This window comes from Impatiens glandulifera, chromosome 1, assembly GCF_907164915.1.
Source record: "Impatiens glandulifera chromosome 1, dImpGla2.1, whole genome shotgun sequence".
Taxonomy (NCBI): domain Eukaryota; kingdom Viridiplantae; phylum Streptophyta; class Magnoliopsida; order Ericales; family Balsaminaceae; genus Impatiens; species Impatiens glandulifera.
This window is the reverse complement of record NC_061862.1, coordinates 20,636,387-20,658,655: the sequence shown is the minus strand read 5'-3', so window position 1 is coordinate 20,658,655 and position 22,269 is coordinate 20,636,387. Positions and strand designations below refer to the sequence as shown.

Genomic DNA, 22,269 nt, shown 5'->3' with positions numbered 1-22,269 from the left:
GCAAGTTTATAAAATATTTCATTAATAAAATGTATATGAAATATAATAAAATTTGGCATTTAGACCTAGAAAATGAAACCACTAAAAATAAAACTGCTCTCTACATAGATTTATTTCAAAGAATCCTCAAGCTGAAGGATTACTGACCAAACAACCAAAACTAAAATCTGTTCGGTGTGGTTTAAGAAAAATCAATCATCATCGAGCATAAACTTATATCATCAAAATATGCGAAACCTAATGAAGGATGCTGGCCAACTTGAAAACTTTGAAGAGTTGAAAGCCGTAATAGAGAAGGTAGGTCAATATAAAGTTTTATATATAATTGGTACTTTCGGCCTCTTAGATGTCATTAATATGTAACTTTTTTTTTACTTCAGATCTTCAATCCGCTTGCGTTGTCGTTTTCACTCGAAGATCCTCCTACACTTCCTGTAGGAGATACGTCAGATCCTTCGCCAGATACTTCTAACGAGAAACGTTATAATCTGTCCTGTCTGGAGGCACTGGTCCATCAGGTACCCTAAAGAATAAAGAGTTTATTTCCATATGTATGTATACATGGATGCACTCTAACAATTTAAAATAATTTAATTCTTAAGGTCAAACTTCTTGGTCGTTGGGCTAATCTTGAATGGGGCTGGTCCCGAGATCTGAAAGCTTTTGTGTTTGTTATCTTGACTGAATACAGGTGGGCTAGCTTATTTTTATTGTGTATTGATTATATTTTACTTTATTTATATTCTCCTTCATTTTAGGATTGTCGTTATACCTCCTCTGCTGGGATCTTCTACATTCATATTTCGCATGTAGAGGAACATCTCTTATGACTGACAGATTAAGTCGATTGTAATCACAATGAAACACACATGTAGCTTTTCTTGGTACAACATCATCCATCTTGACTGCAACATAAATGTAAGAAGACACATAGTCTCATAAATTTGTTTTTTAATTTGGATTTCGATACTAACATTTCGTTTGATTAGCGAATTCTTGGTTTCTCTAAAGACGATGCCCGAATCCTGTTGAAGTACGACTGGCAACAAGGTGGTCTAGGTGGCCTGTTAAAATATGACCATAGGGAAACATATAAATGGGCAAGGGACCATCAGGAACGATCAGCTGTTCAATGGCTTAGTGCTATTCAGGAAATGCTTGAAGATGGGAAAAGTGCTGGACCAAGGTCCGCTCTTCTAATGCGTCCTGAAAAGGAAATTGCCTACACTGATAGGTATCGTCATGACCATTTTCCCTAATATATTTTTTCAATCACTGAGCTGAGCTTGTGTATGCTCTTATTTGACATGTTACTGTCTGTTTTGCATGATACTTTTGCATGATACTTTGATTCACTAAGCTTGTTTATGCTCTTATTTTGCATCTTACTTTGATTGACTGAGCATGTGTATGCTCTTCTTTTGCATGTTAACATGATTGACTTGCTTTAGTACTTTCCTCCAGTTTATTAAAAAGATGTTAACATGAATTTGTTAACTGTCTTATATACCAACATTGTATACTATGTTGGTTAAAACTTGGATGGTAGCTACTTGGATTATGATTTGATTAGGCTAGGATGAAATTAGGATCCTCTTCATCATTAAATCACAGTTTCGCCATATTGAAATTGTGCTTGGTAAAAAGAAGGAAATACAGGCGAGATCCTTTATCGATTTGTGTATTTGATAGGCGTTGGTTTAGGTTTTGATTAAGATTGAATTAGCATAGGGTTTCATTTCATCCTTGAATCAAAGAAGTATGTTTGGCTGAAATCTTAAAACCAACATTTGCCGCCGAAAGATGACAGTATGTTTTAGTAGATTATGGATTGACTGAGCTTCTCTATGCTCTTCTTTTGCTCGGACAAAGGAAAATAATAAGCAAAAGAAGAGCATAGAGAAGCTCAGTCAATCCATAATCTACTAAAACATACTGTCATCTTTCGGCGGCAAATGTTGGTTTTAAGATTTCAGCCAAACATACTTCTTTGATTCAAGGATGAAATGAAACCCTATGCTAATTCAATCTTAATCAAAACCTAAACCAACGCCTATCAAATACACAAATCGATAAAGGATCTCGCCTGTATTTCCTTCTTTTTACCAAACACAATTTCAATATGGCGAAACTGTGATTTAATGATGAAGAGGATCCTAATTTCATCCTAGCCTAATCTAATCATAATCAAAGTAGCTAACAGCCAAGTTTTAACCAACATAGTATACAAAGTTGGTATATAAGACAGTTAACAAATTCATATTAACATCTTTTTAATAAACTAGAGGAAAGTACTAAAGCAAGTCAATCATGTTAACATGTAAAAGAAGAGCATACACATGCTCAATCAATAAAAGTAAGATGCAAAATAAGAGCATAAACAAGCTCAGTGATTCAAAGTATCATGCAAAACAGACAGTAACATGTCAAATAAGAGCATACACAAGCTCAGCTCATTGAATGAAAAATATACTAGGGAAAACGGTCATGGCGATACCTATCAGTATAGGCAATTTTTCTTTTCAGGACGCATTAGAAAAGCGGACCTTGGTCCAAGGTCCAGCACTTTCCCCATCTTTAAGCATTTCCTGAATAACACTAAGCAATTGAACAGCTGATCGTTCCTGATGGTCCCTTGCCCATTTATATGTTTCCCTATAGTCATATTTCAACAGGCCACCTAGACCACCTTGTTGCCAGCCGTACTTCAACAGGATTCGGGCATCGTCTTCAGAGAAACCAAGAATTCGCTAATCAAACGAAATGTTAGTATCGAAATCCAAATTAAAAAACAAATTTATGAGACTATGCGTCTTCTTACATTTATGTTGCAGTCAAGATGGATGATGTTGTACCAAGAAAAACTACATGTGTGTTTCATTGTGATTACAATTAACTTAATCTTCCAATTATAAGAGATGTTCCTCTTCATGCGAAATATGTACGTAGAAGATTCCAGCAATAAAAATAGGTACAATGACAATTCTAAAATGAAGCAGAATATAAATAAAGTAAAATATAATCAATACACAATAAAAATAAGCTAGCCCACCTGTATTCAGTCAAGAAAACAAACACAAAAGCTTTTAGATCTCGGGACCAGCCCCATTCAAGAATAGTCGAACGACCAAGAAATTTGACCTTAAAAATTAAATTATTTTAAATTATTAGAGTGCATCCATGTATACATATGGAAATAAACTCTTTATTCTTTAGGGTACCTAATGGAAGAGTGCCTCCAGACAGGATAAATAATAATGTTTCTCGTTAGAAGTATCTGGCGAAGGATCTGACGTATCTCCTACAGGAAGTGTAGGAGAATTTTTGAGTGAAAACGACAACGAAAGCGAATTGAAGATCTGAAGTAAAAAAAAGGTTACATATTAATGACATCTAAGAGGCCGAAAGTACCAATTATATATAAAACTTTATATTGACCTACCTTCTCTATTACGCCACTCTTCAAAGTTTTCAAGCTGGCCAGCATCCTTCCTTACAGGAAAAAGATGTATGTCTGATATTTTGATCTGTGCATGGATTAAGGCCTGCAAAAAAAAGGCAAAACAATTAGTACAAATAATAAACGTGAAGGATAGTGAAGTAGAATATTACCGATCTCAATCCCGGAGCATTCTCCTCTAGGACAGAGTCGATGTCCAAACAACGCTTCATTTTCCAGGTTGAAAAGACGAGAATGTCGTCGAATGTCGTTGGAGGGAGGTAAATGGATATGAACAAAGGGAGACGAAAGGTTTTGTGAGAGGGAGGGAAGTGAATTGGGTTTAACGTTAAAAATAAACCATAAGGCCCAAAGAAAACCCTAGAATTCTTCTAACAAAATGTTCAACAAACAACATTTTTTTTAATAAATATAATCGTTGTTCCAAATATAAATATATATAAAAAAACGAAAAAAATAATGTATATAATTAAATGTGCAAGTTTATAAAATATTTTATTAATAAAATGGATATGAAATATAATAAAATTTGGCATTTAGACCTAGAAAATGAAACCCCTAAAAATAAAGCTGCTCTCTACATAGATTTATTTCAAAGAATCCTCAAGCTGAAGGATTACTGACCAAACAACCAAAACTAAAATCTGTTCGGTGTGGTTTAAGAAAAATCAATCATCATCGAGCATAAACTTATATCATCAAAATATGCGAAACCTAATGAAAGATGCTGGCCAACTTGAAAATTTTGAAGAGTTGAAAACCGTAATAGAGAAGGTAGGTCAATATAAAGTTTTATATATAATTGGTACTTTCGGCCTCTTAGATGTCATTAATATGTAACTTTTTTTTTACTTCAGATCTTCAATCCGCTTCCGTTGTCGTTTTCACTCGAAAATCCTCCTACACTTCCTGTAGGAGATACGTCAGATCCTTCGCCAGATACTTCTAACGAGAAACGTTATTATCTGTCCTGTCTGGAGGCACTACTCCTTCAGGTACCCTAAAGAATAAAGAGTTTATTTCCATATGTATACATGGATGCACTCTAACAATTTAAAATAATTTAATTCTTAAGGTCAAACTTTTTGGTCGTTCGGCTATTCTTGAATGAGGCTGGTCCCGAGATCTGAAAGCTTTTGTGTTTGTTTTCTTGACTGAATACAGGTGGGCTAGCTTATTTTTATTGTGTATTGATTATATTTTACTTTATTTATATTCTCCTTCATTTTAGGATTGTCGTTATACCTCCTCTGCTGGAATCTTCTACGTACATATTTCGCATGTAGAGGAACATCTCTTATGACTGACAGATTAAGTTGATTGTAATCACAATGAAACACACATGTAGCTTTTCTTGGTACAACATCATCCATCTTGACTGCAACATAAATGTAAGAAGACACATAGTCTCATAAATTTGTTTTTTAATTTGGATTTCGATACTAACATTTCGTTTGATTAGCGAATTCTTGGTTTCTCTAAAGACGATGCCCGAATCCTGTTGAAGTACGACTGGAAACAAGGTGGTCTAGGTGGCCTGTTGAAATATGACTATAGGGAAACATATAAATGGGCAAGGGACCATCAGGAACGATCAGCTGTTCAATGGCTTAGTGCTATTCAGGAAATGCTTGAAGATGGGGAAAGTGCTGGACCAAGGTCCGCTCTTCTAATGCGTCCTGAAAAGGAAATTGCCTACACTGATAGGTATCGTCATGACCGTTTTCCCTAGTATATTTTTCATTCACTGAGCTGAGCTTGTGTATGCTCTTATTTGACATGTTACTGTCTGTTTTGCATGATACTTTTGCATGATACTTTGATTCACTGAGCTTGTTTATGCTCTTATTTTGCATCTTACTTTTATTGATTGAGCATGTGTATGCTTTTCTTTTGCATGTTAACATGATTGACTTGCTTTAGTACTTTCCTCCAGTTTATTAAAAAGATGTTAATATGAATTTGTTAACTGTCTTATATACCAACTTTGTATACTATGTTGGTTAAACTTGGCTGTTAGCTACTTGGATTATGATTAGATTAGGCTAGGATGAAATTAGGATCCTCTTCATCATCAAATCACAGTTTCGCCATATTGAAATTGTGAGAATTGTGCTTGATAAAAAGAAGGATATACAGGCGAGATCCTTTATCGATCTGCTAGCTGGCTGGATGTGTATTTGATAGGCGTTGGTTTAGGTTTTGATTAGGATTGAATTAGCATAAGCTTCAGTCAAGAAAACAAACACAAAAGCTTTCAGATCTCGGGACCAGCCCCATTCAAGATTAGCCCAACGACCAAGAAGTTTGACCTTAAGAATTAAATTATTTTAAATTGTTAGAGTGCATCCATGTATACATATGGAAATAAACTCTTTATTCTTTAGGGTACCTGATGGACCAGTGCCTCAAGACAGGACAGATTATAACGTTTCTCGTTAGAAGTATCTGGCGAAGGATCTGATGTATCTCCTACAGGAAGTGTAGGAGGATCTTCGAGTGAAAACGACAACGGAAGCGGATTGAAGATCTGAAGTAAAAAAAAGTTACATATTAATGACATCTAAGAGGCCGAAAGTACCAATTATATATAAAACTTTATATTGACCTACCTTCTCTATTACGACTTTCAACTCTTCAAAGTTTTCAAGCTGGCCAGCTTCCTTTGTTACAGGAAAAAGATGTATGTCTGATATTTTGATCTGTACATTGATTAAGGCCTGAAAAAAAAAAAAAAAAAAGGCAAAACAATTAGTACAAATAATTTTGTGATTATACTAAAATAATTTTACTTTATTTTCTTTATTTCTTTTTTTTTAACTTTAACATCATCTACTTTACTATCTTCTTAGCATAGATAGCATTATTCAACTCCTACTAGCCTATTAAAAATCAAACTTAGTACAAGAAAAACAAAAAATTATGAATTCTATTATAACTTAATAATACCTTAAATTATTATAACATATCATTCATGTCAAAACTACTTCTCTGAAGATCAATTCTCTCTATCTCTCTTCTCCGTCTCTACAATGTTTTGATCAATCTAAGGTCACTTCGACACTGGGAACCCTAGAGGACTCCAACGGACGGAGGCCATTCTACTCTCTCCCGGACCTTCTTCTTTCTCCCTTCCGAGATCGAGATGGTGAAAAAGCGGATTCCCGATTGGATGAACAGCTAGCTCTCTCTGGTCTGCTCCCCCTCCAACTCCGGACGAAGAAGATGAAAACACCGACGATGAAGACCGTAATCGCATCGTCACAACCGCCGGAAAATCTACCGCTTCTACTGAATATTCAACTCCCTCTCAGTCGCCGGTTCGAGAATCTGCACCGGTGCTTGTCCCTCCGCCGGTAATAATGATCAAGCCGGAGACTCTGAAGGTGAAAGCTAGGGAGGGATCAATCGAGTTATGGCGGTGATAATGGTAGCTCTGTCAGTTCATCTGCCGAGGAATTGTCTCGACAAGCTCAGCTCATGCAAGAGGTTATTAGTTTTATAATCTATGTATATTTATTGCATTATTGAATTACTGCTTAACAATGTTTGTTTAATCACGAAATTTATGTTCATGTAATTTTACTTTGTTGATTCCTTAATTTGTTCGGTTGCTATGCTGCACTGTTCATTGTTAATTTGTTCATTAGGGTTTTTGCATACTTAACTCATTTCGCGTGTGTTCAACAGATGCTTGTATTCTACCCATGTTGCCTGATGAGAGTATTGTTTTCATTAGCTTTCAAGGAAAGTGATAATAAATATGGGCCAACTGCGAAGAATTGCATCAACAGGGTATACCAGATGGTGCTGGAATCCGAGCAACAGTGTACGTGGTCCGAGTTAATTGCTTAAAGTGAGATGGAGAAATGTAGAAATCTGTTCAAATAACTAAATCCTTTATCAAGATAAGTTATCATTTTAAATATCTTGAATTTGAGACTTATTTCTTTGCATGAGATCTAGCTTTTATTGGGATATTTACCACCTGATCGAGGGCTCTGGGCATCTGAACTAGCCAAAAAGAGGTCTCAGTACAAACATTTCAAGGAACAACTTATGATGAATCCTGTAAGTTAGAAATATGTTTTAGTACAATTGTCAGTCAAACTTTTCTTTTCCTATTGAATAAAAGAGCTGATGGTGGTAAATATACTGACCATATTTTAATTGGATATTTCTTTATCAATATGGACATCTTTGAAGGTTGTATGATACATGCATTTAGTGATGAAGCACAATCACACAAGAAACCATCACTTGGGCATGAAGCTCAATAAAAAAAACTGACTTGCCTGATGTTAGATTTGTGTCACTAGCCTTCACTTCCTCATACCACGTTTGGAGACTGGAGAGTGAATAAAAACCAATATTGATTCATGCCACGTTTAAATACCCATTGAGGAAAGATAACAGGCTGAAATGAAACCTCCTGATATTAAGTTATCTCTGTAAATTGAGGATTCAAGATTCTTTTTTTTCATTGGTTTCATGGAGTAACGGCAATGACTTGCGTGTTATTTACTTTTTTGTATGATATCAATTACCAAATGTAATTTTTCTTCTTGAAACCACAAATTATCTTCTCGATGACAGAATTTTTACAGAATTATGTATATTCGTTTATTGGCTGTTCTGAATGTGATCTCTCTAAACCGGAATATTCAGTCCTCCATGGTCATCTGATGTGTTCATATTAATCTCCTTGATTAGTCTATGATTATGTGTGGTGGTTAATAATATGGAATTATGCCGAACTACCTTGTGGTCAAGTCATAGAGGCTGTAGGATATTATGGTTTGTATGGTTGTTGGCCTCTTCTATTTGCAATCCATGAAGAATTCTTGAATTTCTAATTGTTTCCGTTAGTCTATTACGAGGAGGGTGGGGAAGACAAATCTTGGGAAAGAGGAAGCAAAATGTGAAAATGGTGGCTTACTCTCAAGATCAGATATATCTCATGGAGAACACCCTTTGAGTCTTGGGACGGACAGCGTATGGAATAAGTTCTTTCAGGTATTAGAAAATGTGGTTTGAACTTTATCTTCAGTGTAATTTGTCCCTGTTTATATGTTTTATTTCTTTTATACAAATTAAAGGATTTTCATTGAAATCCATACATAAATAATGAAACTGCTGACAAAACGAGAGAAAAAGATTTTGAATTATAGCTATTAATAATGCAAGCATAAGAATGACTTTGAACTGTTTTAGAGTTTACTTTTGCTCTTTTATCTATGTCCAACTGGTTACTTTTACTAGGAAAATGTCCATTAGGAGTAAATCTCGAAATAAATTCCTTGTTAAATGTAAATCAACAACTATGCACAGACTTTAAAATAATGTACAAGGATGCTTCTGATAAATTATTGACCCTGATTCTGTGCATATGCAAAACTAAACATAATTTTTTGTGTTCATACTGGTTAGAAGCTATCCTTCATGGCCTGATTCCCTGATGGGTAAATTACAGGATTCAGAGATCATAGAGCAGATAGACAGAGATGTAAAACGTACTCATCCTGACTTGAATTTTTTTTTTTGGGGACACCGAATTTGCAAAATCAAACCAGGTAAACTTCAATTGCTGAATTGTTGACATGTTCCAAAGAAGCAAAGTATATTGGGCCAACATTCTCTTTCATTTCAGGAATCTTTGAGAAGCATATTGATAATCTTTGCAAAGTTGAATCCGGGCATAAGATATGTGCAAGGAATGAATGAAATTCTGGCACCTTTATTCTACGTCTTCAAAAATGACCCTAATGAGGAAAACTCGGTAAGGATGATAGGAACATAGGTTAATCGTGGGTTCTCAATGGTATTTGTTTTATCTTCTTTGGTTTGGTTATGTTAGTTATCACATAGACACAACTCTGGCCTTCCCTTTTCTAAACCCAAGAATAAATTTGAAATTTATGTTCTTGTTTGGGCATAAGATTCTGCAAAATAGGTTCTTTCCAGGGTTGTTCGGGGTTCTCAATGGTATTTGTTTTATCTTCTTTTGTTTGGTTATGTTAGTTATCACATAGACACAACTCTGGCCTTCCCTTGTCTAAACCCAAGAATAGATTTGAAATTTATGTTCTTGTTTGGGCATAAGATTCTGCAAAATGCTTACTAGGAGAAATGTTAATTGAACTAATATATTGGTTTTAGGTGTTTCATTGACTCCACTATGCTTTCCCAAAGTGAAATGCAAGAAAATAACTACTTCACTTGACAAGGTTTGCTTTGACCACATAATGAAGTGGCATAATTAAAATGCAGTGACATTTATGCTCACACTAGAAGACAATCTTTGTCTATATAATCAGGCACAACAAAGATATTCAGTGACCCACTCAGGGTGGCTCAAGTAGTAAGAGCGCTGAACTAAGAGGTTGATGTCTCAAGCTCGATTCAAACTAAGAACAGTAATTTTACAATGTTGAACATTGTGGTACAATCATCTGATTAGGTCATTATATGTTCTTTCTTCTCTTGCATCTTATTTACGGGTGTCCCTCAAATGTTGCAGCTCTCTGCAGAAGCAGACATGTTCTTTTGCTTTGTTGAGTTGTTAAGTGGATTCCGGGATCATTTCTGTCAACAGTTGGATAACAGTGTTGTTGGGATCCGTGCTTCAATTACCAATTTGTCTAAAATTGTGAAAGAACATGATGAGGAGCTTTGGCGTCATCCTGAGATCACAACAAAGGTCTGAATGCACCTTTATGTAATTAAGTATCTGGTAGTTTATAGATTTTATATAAGTTATATTTTCTAATGATTGTTCATTATTAATTAAATATGACTCTGGCCTTTGTTTGGGCAGTCAGCAACTTATTTGACAAAGTTTTGTTAATGTGCTAGCCTTCTCCAGGAGGGAAAAAAACTTTGTTATGATTTTTTACCTTTAAACCTGGTCGGTTCTACCTTTGGATTTTGCAGGTAAATCCTCAGTTTTATGCATTCAGATGGATAACTCTTCTCCTGACTCAAGAGTTCAATTTCGCCGACAGTATCCTCATCTGGGACACACTTTTAATTGATCCTGAGGGTCCCCTTGTGAGTATCATTTTTTTTCATTCACTTCCTTACTTTTATGTCAAAACACAACTTCAACTGTCTCGCATTGTGTTTGGTCTTCTTATGCTGATATTTTTTTTCTTCTTCTAATTTTTGGGTTCAAGGAAACTCTACTTCGAGTTTGCTGTGCGATGCTGATAATTGTTAGAAGACGTTTACTAGCTGGCGACTACACCTCTAACCTCAAATTACTGCAGAATTATCCTCCATCGAACATCAGCCACTTGCTCTATGTAGCCAACAAGCTTCGGACACAATGAGTTTCATAAATATTTGCTTTTGTAAAATTTATCCACAAATTAACAAAGAAAAAAAAAAGGATTGTAAATGTCTTGAAATCAGAACAGCTGCTGTCAATCATTGATATTTTGCAGGAAGTTTTTACCCTTGTGATATGTTTTGGTGTTGCACTTTGTAGGTCTGTAACATATCTTACACCTGTGGATATGAATTATGGAAAAGTGAAACTTACTATAATAAAACTTTTGATTATACACGTGGTTGTAAATTTCACCTTCAATCCTCGTCCCAAAAGGAAATCATTGTATTTATGAAGTTAATAATTAATATATTTTAAAAATAAATTTTATAAGTCTAAAAATAGGAAATCATTGTATTTATGAAGTTAATAATTAATATATTTTAAAAATAAATTTTATAAGTCTAAAAATAAACCGACCTTAACTCAGTTGGTAGAGCGGATTACCGTAGTCGGCACTAGACTATTAAGTATTAACCTGATAGGATACTATTAAGTATTAACCTGATATTAACTTGATAGGATACTATTAAGTATTAACCTGATAGGATAGCTTAATTATAATTTTAAAGAATATTGTTTAAGAGAATTTTTTTTTGTTAAAGTATAATAATAAAATATGATATGAGATAATAAAAAAAAATTATAAAACATAAAAAATAACAAAAATAATACACATATTATTTAATAGGTTATTGATCTACGAACATTCAAATTATTTAATAGGTTATCGATCTACGAACATTGAATGTTTGACAATTTATCTTCAAACATATGGTCTGCCGTCTCAATTCAAAATTTTCAGCAACTCTACAAAGAGAAAAGTCACTAAATACTAATCAATCTTAGACAATATAAAAATAAATGAGTCGTCAATTCTACATTCTCGTAACACATACGACAACAACTTATTATAATAAACTTTTAATTATACACACGTGGTTGTAAATTTCACCATCAATCCCCATCCAAAAAGGAGAAATTGAATTACTCAAAATTAATGTTTAGAATGTACTATTTGTATTTAATGACAAATGATGCAAATCATTGTATAATTTAAAAATAAATTTTATGAGTCCAAAAACAAACTGACTTTAGCTCAATGGGTAGAGCGGAGGCAGGGCGGCAATGGGGTAAGACAATGCATAGGCCCTCATTTTTTCACTTTTATAGGGCCCCATTTTTAATATTTAATAGTATTATACTATTAATATTATTTTTTCTTTTTATTTCTTCTTTAATATTAAATATATATTATACAATATATATAACTTTTTTTTATCTCCTTTTTAATCTCTTATTTATTTATTATAATATATTAATCATCTATATTTCAGTTTATATTATTAAAATTTAATTTTTTTTTTTTTTACTATTTTAGGGCCCCAAAATTTTAATTTTAATATGGCCTCAAATTCTCAGTGCCGGCCCTGAGCGGAGGACTCTAGTCGACACTAGACATAGTTAATCATTAGTTCACTAGTTCGAATTAATGGAAGAAAAGTACACATTTTTAAAGTCATAAAAACAATATTTCATTTTCTATCCTTCTAAAATATCAATATTCTTTACACATGATTTGATTAACCAATAGCTAAGTTTTTATTTTGAGTATTAATAGTGGAAAGTGTTCATTTATAAAATAAGTAAAATATTAAGGATACATTGTCTTTTCAATTATATATATAAATGAGATAGGTGGCACTATATGTCATTAATATTTTTTTTTTATCTTCTACATTAGCTAATATATATTGGTAGAGTCCTCATATTGGTAGACGGAGGACTGTAGTCGGCAATAGCACAATTAATCCTTAGGTCACATGTTCGAATCTGGTAGAGGTCGGATTTTTTTAAAATTAAATTGAAGTTATTAACTAATATCTTTTAAAAATAATTTTTATAAGTCCAAAACACAAACCGACCTTAACTCAGTTGGTAGAGCGGAGGACTGTAGTCGGCACTAACCATAGTTAATCCTTAGGTCACTAGTTTCTACATTATATAGAAACTCTAAATCAATATATATTAAGCTGCAATATCATGGTATCGTAGGAAGTTTATCTACCGAATATTAAGTAGATCAATCAGAGAAGGAAGAAACTTCTAACAACGAAGAAGAACTGCTGGCGAGTACAACAAAATCTTCAATGGAAATAATATCATCACCAAAGAAAGAAGTGATCCATCCAGTTCAAGAAACAATTCAAAGTCAGAAAGCGACTCCAGTTCAGATTAATCTAGTTCAAATAACAATTCGAGTATAAAGACAAGAACATGATTCGACGACGATACATTCATTAGACAATCCATGTGGAATTATTTGTACTACCAATTTTAATGGTACGAATTATATTGGATGGAGTAGGGGGATTCGCTTAACACTTTAGGCAAAATCCAAATTAGGTTTTATTGATGGATCTTGTGTGCTCCAATTGAACCTAAAAAACTTATACGACGGAGGAAAGCTGATTGTTTAGTTAAGTCTTAAATCTTGAATACTGTTTCAGAATAAATAAATGCCAACTACTCATCGACGACAACTGCTATCGATTTTTGGATTGACATCAAAGAAATATATCAAGAAATTAATGGAACTCATGCCTTTCAAATCCAAAAGGCTATTAGTAATCTTAGGTAAGCCAAAATGACTTTAGAGAAATATTTCTCTACGATCAAGAAACTTTGGGATGAATTAATGGTTTTCAAACCATTAGCATTTTGTGAATTTGAGCCTAAAGAAAACTATTGCAATAAGATGAGGAATCTGATAGTACAGACATATCTAACAAACTCACGCAGTTTCTGATAGAATTGAAAAGAGTGAACTTTTTTAATTTATAAAAAAAAATTACAGATGCAAATACGACCATTCCCACCTTTTAATCTCCACTTTAGTCTATTTAAAATTATATTTATTTTATTTTTGTTAAATTTTTATAACTAAATTTAATTCTTGAACTTTGCTAATTTTTATGAATGTTAAATTTAAAATAATATATTTTATTGTATCAAAATATTTTTAATTTTTAGTTGTTAAACGTTTATATAATAACCCTATTAAATTGTTTTATTTTGGTTAAGTTAATATATTTTTTAAGTATCAAAAATATAATATGGACATCATACCGAAATTAATATATACCGAAATTAATATATACTGAAATCAAGATAATGTAAATTTATGAATTTTTCTATACTAAAATTTTAAATAAAGTATGAATAAAACATTAAAAAAATTATAAGTACCAAACAACCCATTTGGATAAAATATTATGTTGGAAAGTAAGTTAAACAAATTAAAAACAAAGAAATGGTCATTCACCGCCTCCTTTTTCATTTATTTTAACTTGCAAAAATAAATTTTTTAGATAATATTGTTCAAAATCTTTAACCAAGAATGTTTAAGCAAACAATTTTAAAGCCACGGATAAATTAAGTCATAGATCAGTGTTAAAAGATCTACATTAAAATCAAATTGATGTCTTGAAGAATATTTATACATGATATTACTTGAATATATGTGTTTTACTTATCCAAGTGTAAATAAATAAAAGTTTATATAATGTTTGAATAGTTTAAAATAATCATCTAACAATGATAATCTAAAATAGCAAATCTATTAAAAAAAACATTGTATTAAAAAATAAAAATATAATCCTTGTTTGTATATTACAAAAGATTTATTTATTAAAAATGCTGATTTAATATTGTTTGACTTCTTTTTTATATATATATTTTGATGATATAACCCTAGATTTCCACTCTATATTTAGGGATATGTATTTATTATATTTTAAAATTATATACATTTTTATTTTAAAAACAATCTTTACCATTAATTAAATGTCAATTTAGTGTCATAAACGTTGAATTTAGATCTAATTTGATTCAAATTGAAATATTTATTTTTCTAACTTCTCATAAATAAATAAATAAATTAATTAATATTTATTAAAATAAATTATTTTATTTAGATTACAATAATTTCTTTTATCAATTCAACATAATACTTAAACATACAACTAATTAAAATTATGAATAATCGAAATTTTCGATGTTTAAGTATGAATCATGTATGTATAATCTCATACCAAACATAAATTTTAGAAAACATTGATCAAATGACCCTAAAAGTAACTTTCCTCTCAAAATTAACCCTGATAAAATGGTTTTTTAAATATAACATTTTGTTTTTTAACTTTTTGATCATTTTACCTTTCCTATATTTTTTTTAATTCCAGTAACCTTACTTTCTTTCCCATTTTTCTTCTTTTCTTTCCCTCTTTTCCTTGGAACCGGGGAAATTTGACAAAACGACCCTCATATTTGAAGTATTTGCTCTAGTGGTGGCTCCTTAATTTTTTTGCGTTGATGACCCTTTGTGACGAAAATACCCTCTTCGCGTAACGCGAAATCCCTTCGCGTTACGCGAAGTGAAGATGTATGAAAAGACCAGAATACCCTTACTATTTAATATAATCCGGCATATTTTTTTTATTTCTCTTCTTCTCCTTCTCTCTCTTCCCGCTCTTCTCCTCCTTCTCTCTAAACTCCGGCGACGATCTTCGACGAGGGACACTGAATCACAATGAGCACGATTCCAAATGGTACGTTTGTTTGCAGTTAATTTGAAATGAAGCAATGTTGTTTTGATGTTGTTCTTTTAGGGTTGTTGTTTATCGTTTATTCGGTCCCATTGTTACGCGAAGCCTTCCCGTCACGCGAAGTACTTCAATAGTATTATTTATCCATTCGTGTTTTTCTATTGCAGCTGAAGTATTCGTTTTCTCTAAATGAGAGTGGAAATTTGGTGCTGATGGTATAATGTATTTTCAACCCACTTCAATCACAACATTGGATTTATCCCAAAATACTACGTTTGTCGAATTAGTTGATACCCTCTATGAAATACTTAACGTGCAAAAATGTATATATGATTTAGTGCTGCAAGTGAAGTACGATATTCCGCCTATCACAAATCCTCTCCCTGTTGTTATTGATCGAGATAAGGATCTGACCACATATTTATCACGGTTGATTTCGGGTCGAACTGTGTCACCATTGTGTGTCTCTATAGTAGAGAACTCACCACAACCTACTGAAGAAAAGATACCACTACTTAAATATCCAACTCAAGAAAGTATACTACCACCATCACTTACTCTGAAACATCTACCAGAAGTTGTACCCTCGGGTGTGTTTGAAAATCAAACTGAAGCAGGAGAAAACTCTTTGACTCATAATGGGATACATGTTACACCATATAGTGCAATACCTACACCATCAAGTGCAAGAGAATCATTTGCTACACCATCTACTGCAAAAACATCAATGGGTACACCGTCTACTGCTAGAGCATCAATGGGTACACCGTCTACTGCAAGAAGAGCAACAATCGGTACACCATCCTTGTATGAATGCTGAAGCACAAGAAGAAGAAGCCATAGAAGAGGAACAAACTGTGATTGAACCCGCGGCTTTAGGGGTTCAATCGATAGTAAATAATATTGAACATGTTATTATTGAAACCGATCGGGCAAATGTAATGTCAACTGTCCAACCAGACATAACTGTGGTCGGTCCATCCAAAATCAGTACAGACTCGCCATCTCCCACGCAGATTATTCAGCAGGTGGTTGCTAAAACCGATCAAGTTGTATCCTCTCACGAAAAAGAGGAACCGATAACAAATGAGAATTCTACAACTCTTGTCTCACCAGTCAGTCTGACTTTGCTGCAGGCAAGAGAACATGAAATAGCAGAGAAAATTGTAAAGCGTATCCTTGATGAGGTTGACGCTAAGGCAAACGAGTTGACTGATAAGTTCAAACTATGGTCAAGTGTGAGGCTGGAAAAGAAATTCGATGAGGTTCTTCCAGAAATCTAAGAAGAGAAGAAGTGGTCTACTCTACGCTCTCTAGAAATAGTCATTTTTGAAGCAATCGGATCCCCGTTTGTAAAGATTGCACTCCAGAAAAGGGAGTTAGTTGAAATATTTTCCAGGGGAAAAGCGTTGCTACCGATTCTCAAAGAACGTGAAGAAGAGTTTATTCTCCACGGGGCGTCAGAAAGAACTAATGGAAAAACGTGTCTGATGTTGAAGGAAATAATGTCAGAAAGTACCAATTATCTAAGCTGGCCAGCATCTCTTCATTAACCCTAAAACTTTGAAGAGTTGAAGAGGAACATCTCTTTAGGGTACCTGATGGAGTAGTGCCTCCAGACATGACAGATAATAACGTTTCTCGTTAGAAGTATCTGGCGAAGGATTTGACGTATCTCCTACAGGAAGTGTAGGAGGATCTTCGAGTGAAAACGACAAAGGAAGCGGATTGAAGATCTGAAGTAAAAAAAAAGTTACATATTAATGACATCTAAGAGGCCGAAAATACCAATTATATATAAAACTTTATATTGACCTACATTCTCTATTACGGCTTTCAACTCTTCAAAGTTTGATCTTAAGAATTAAATTATTTTAAATTGTTAGAGTGCATCCATGTATACATATGGAAATAAACTCTTTATTCTTTAGGGTACCTGATGGAGCAGTGCCTCCAGACATGACAGATAATAACGTTTCTCGTTAGAAGTATCTGGCGAAGGATCTGACGTATCTCCTACAGGAAGTGTAGGAGGATCTTCGAGTGAAAATGACAACGAAAGCGGATTGAAGATGTAAAAAAAAGTTACATATTAATGACATCTAAGAGGCCGAAAGTACCAATTATATATAAAACTTTATATTGACCTACCTTCTCTATTACGGCTTTCAACTCTTCAAAGTTTGACCTTAAGAATTAAATTATTGTAAGTTGTTAGAGTGCATCCATGTATACATATGGAAATAAACTCTTTATTCTTTAGGGTACCTGATGGAGCAGTGCCTCCAGACATGACAGATAATAACGTTTCTCGTTAGAAGTATTTGGCGAAGGATCTGACCTATCTCCTACAGGAAGTGTATGAGGATCTTCGAGTGAAAACGACAACGAAAGCGGATTGAAGATCTGAATTAATAAAAAGTTACATATTAATGACATCTAAGAGGCCGAAAGTACCAATTATATATAAAACATTATATTGACCTACCTTCTCTATTACGGCTTTCAACTCTTCAAAGTTTGACCTTAAGAATTAAATTATTTTAAATTGTTAGAGTGCATCCATTTATACATATGGAAATAAACTCTTTATTCTTTTAGGGTACCTGATGGAGCAGTGCCTCCAGACATGACAGATAATAACGTTTCTCGTTAGAAGTATCTGACGAAGGATCTGACGTATCTCCTACAGGAAGTGTAGGAGGATCTTCGAGTGAAAACGACAAAGGAAGCGGATTGAAGATCTGAAGTAAAAAAAAAGTTACATATTAATGACATCTAAGAGGCCGAAAATACCAATTATATATAAAACTTTATATTGACCTACATTCTCTATTACGGCTTTCAACTCTTCAAAGTTTGATCTTAAGAATTAAATTATTTTAAATTGTTAGAGTGCATCCATGTATACATATGGAAATAAACTCTTTATTCTTTAGGGTACCTGATGGAGCAGTGCCTCCAGACATGACAGATAATAACGTTTCTCGTTAGAAGTATCTGTGAAGGATCTGACGTATCTCCTATAGGAAGTGTAGAAGGATCTTCGAGTGAAAACGACAACGGAAGCGGATTGAAGATCTGAAGTAAAAAAAAGTTACATATTAATGACATCTGAGAGGCCGAAAGTACCAATTATATATAAAACTTTATATTGACCTACCTTCTCTATTACGGCTTTCAACTCTTCAAAGTTTGACCTTAAGAATTAAATTATTTTAAATTGTTAGAGTGCATCCATGTATACATATGGAAATAAACTCTTTATTCTTTAGGGTACCTGATGGAGCAGTGCCTCCAGACATGACAGATAATAACGTTTCTCGTTAGAAGTATCCGACGAAGGATCTGACGTATCTCCTACATGAAGTGTAGGAGGATCTTCGAGTGAAAAAGACAACGGAAGCGGATTAAGATGTAAGTAAAAAAAAGTTACATATTAATTACATCTAAGAGGCCGAAAGTACCAATTATATATAAAACTTTATATTGACCTACCTTCTCTATTACGGCTTTCAACTCTTCAAAGTTTGACCTTAAGAATTAAATTATTTTAAGATGTTAGAGTGCATCCATGTATACATATGGAAATAAACTCTTTATTCTTTAGGGTACCTGATGGAGCAGTGCCTCAAGACATGACAGATAATAACGTTTCTCGTTAGAAGTATCTGGCGAAGGATCTGACGTATCTCCTACAGGAAGTGTAGGAGGATCTTCGAGTGAAAACGACAACGAAAGCGGATTGAAGATGTAAAAAAAAGTTACATATTAATGACATCTAAGAGGCCGAAAGTACCAATTATATATAAAACTTTATATTGACCTACCTTCTCTATTACCGCTTTAACCTCTTCAAAGTTTGACCTTAAGAATTAAATTATTTTAAATTGTTAGAGTGCATCCATGTATATATATGGAAATAAACTCTTTATTCTTTAGGGTACCTGATGGAGCAGTGCCTCCAGACATGACAGATAATAACGTTTCTCGTTAGAAGTTTCTGGCGAAGGATCTGACGTATCTCCTACAGGAAGTGTATGAGGATCTTCGAGTGAAAACGACAACGAAAGCGGATTGAAGATCTGAATTAATAAAAAGTTACATATTAATGACATCTAAGAGGCCGAAAGTACCAATTATATATAAAACATTATATTGACCTACCTTCTCTATTACGGCTTTCAACTCTTCAAAGTTTGACCTTAAGAATTAAATTATTTTAAATTGTTAGAGTGCATCCATTTATACATATGGAAATAAACTCTTTATTCTTTTAGGGTACCTGATGGAGCAGTGCCTCTAGACATGACAGATAATAACGTTTCTCGTTAGAAGTATCTGACGAAGGATCTGACGTATCTCCTACAGGAAGTGTAGGAGGATCTTCGAGTGAAAACGACAACGGAAGCGGATTGAAGATGTAAAGTAAAATAAAGTTACATATTAATTACATCTAAGAGGCCGAAAGTACCAATTATATATAAAACTTTATATTGACCTACATTCTCTATTACGGCTTTCAACTCTTCAAAGTTTGATCTTAAGAATTAAATTATTTTAAATTGTTAGAGTGCATCCATGTATACATATGGAAATAAACTCTTTATTCTTTAGGGTACCTGATGGAGCAGTGCCTCCAGACATGACAGATAATAACGTTTCTCGTTAGAAGTATCTGGCGAAGGATCTGACGTATCTCCTACAGGAAGTGTAGGAGGATCTTCGAGTGAAAATGACAACGAAAGCGGATTGAAGATGTAAAAAAAAGTTACATATTAATGACATCTAAGAGGCCGAAAGTACCAATTATATATAAAACTTTATATTGACCTACCTTCTCTATTACGGCTTTCAACTCTTCAAAGTTTGACCTTAAGAATTAAATTATTGTAAGTTGTTAGAGTGCATCCATGTATACATATGGAAATAAACTCTTTATTCTTTAGGGTACCTGATGGAGCAGTGCCTCCAGACATGACAGATAATAACGTTTCTCGTTAGAAGTATTTGGCGAAGGATCTGACGTATCTCCTACAGGAAGTGTATGAGGATCTTCGAGTGAAAACGACAACGAAAGCGGATTGAAGATCTGAATTAATAAAAAGTTACATATTAATGACATCTAAGAGGCCGAAAGTACCAATTATATATAAAACATTATATTGACCTACCTTCTCTATTACGGCTTTCAACTCTTCAAAGTTTGACCTTAAGAATTAAATTATTTTAAATTGTTAGAGTGCATCCATTTATACATATGGAAATAAACTCTTTATTCTTTTAGGGTACCTGATGGAGCAGTGCCTCCAGACATGACAGATAATAACGTTTCTCGTTAGAAGTATCTGACGAAGGATCTGACGTATCTCCTACAGGAAGTGTAGGAGGATCTTCGAGTGAAAACGACAAAGGAAGCGGATTGAAGATCTGAAGTAAAAAAAAGTTACATATTAATGACATCTAAGAGGCCGAAAATACCAATTATATATAAAACTTTATATTGACCTACATTCTCTATTACGGCTTTCAACTCTTCAAAGTTTGATCTTAAGAATTAAATTATTTTAAATTGTTAGAGTGCATCCATGTATACATATGGAAATAAACTCTTTATTCTTTAGGGTACCTGATGGAGCAGTGCCTCCAGACATGACAGATAATAACGTTTCTCGTTAGAAGTATCTGGCGAAGGATCTGACGTATCTCCTATAGGAAGTGTAGAAGGATCTTCGAGTGAAAACGACAACGGAAGCGGATTGAAGATCTGAAGTAAAAAAAAAGTTACATATTAATGACATCTGAGAGGCCGAAAGTACCAATTATATATAAAACTTTATATTGACCTACCTTCTCTATTACGGCTTTCAACTCTTCAAAGTTTGACCTTAAGAATTAAATTATTTTAAATTGTTAGAGTGCATCCATGTATACATATGGAAATAAACTCTTTATTCTTTAGGGTACCTGATGGAGCAGTGCCTCCAGACATGACAGATAATAACGTTTCTCGTTAGAAGTATCCGACGAAGGATCTGACGTATCTCCTACATGAAGTGTAGGAGGATCTTCGAGTGAAAAAGACAACGGAAGCGGATTAAAGATGTAAAGTAAAAAAAAAGTTACATATTAATTACATCTAAGAGGCCGAAAGTACCAATTATATATAAAACTTTATATTGACCTACCTTCTCTATTACGGCTTTCAACTCTTCAAAGTTTGACCTTAAGAATTAAATTATTTTAAGATGTTAGAGTGCATCCATGTATACATATGGAAATAAACTCTTTATTCTTTAGGGTACCTGATGGAGCAGTGCCTCAAGACATGACAGATAATAACGTTTCTCGTTAGAAGTATCTGGCGAAGGATCTGACGTATCTCCTACAGGAAGTGTAGGAGGATCTTCGAGTGAAAACGACAACGAAAGCGGATTGAAGATGTAAAAAAAAGTTACATATTAATGACATCTAAGAGGCCGAAAGTACCAATTATATATAAAACTTTATATTGACCTACCTTCTCTATTACCGCTTTCAACTCTTCAAAGTTTGACCTTAAGAATTAAATTATTTTAAATTGTTAGAGTGCATCCATGTATATATATGGAAATAAACTCTTTATTCTTTAGGGTACCTGATGGAGCAGTGCCTCCAGACATGACAGATAATAACGTTTCTCGTTAGAAGTTTCTGGCGAAGGATCTGACGTATCTCCTACATGAAGTGTAGGAGGATCTTTGAGTGAAAACGACAACGGAAGAGGATTGAAGATCTGAAGTAAAAAAAAGTTACATATTAATGACATCTAAGATGCCGAAAGTATCAATTATATATAAAACTTTATATTGACCTACCTTCTCTATTACGGC

The 22,269-nt window shown here is 33.6% G+C and overlaps 1 protein-coding gene across 1 annotated transcript; it reads left to right on the top strand.

Annotated features, from left to right (window-relative positions):
- The first annotated feature begins 6,506 nt into the window (after nt 1–6,506).
- LOC124921439 (TBC1 domain family member 13-like) lies at nt 6,507–10,926 on the top strand. The gene is given in 9 exon segments (XM_047462101.1): nt 6,507–6,949; nt 7,151–7,531; nt 8,330–8,476; nt 8,934–8,993; nt 8,995–9,033; nt 9,111–9,239; nt 9,981–10,160; nt 10,394–10,510; nt 10,636–10,926. Coding segments are annotated over 8 exon segments (840 nt in total). The 5' UTR covers nt 6,507–6,949; nt 7,151–7,519; the 3' UTR covers nt 10,792–10,926.
- Nucleotides 10,927–22,269: the final 11,343 nt, after the last annotated feature.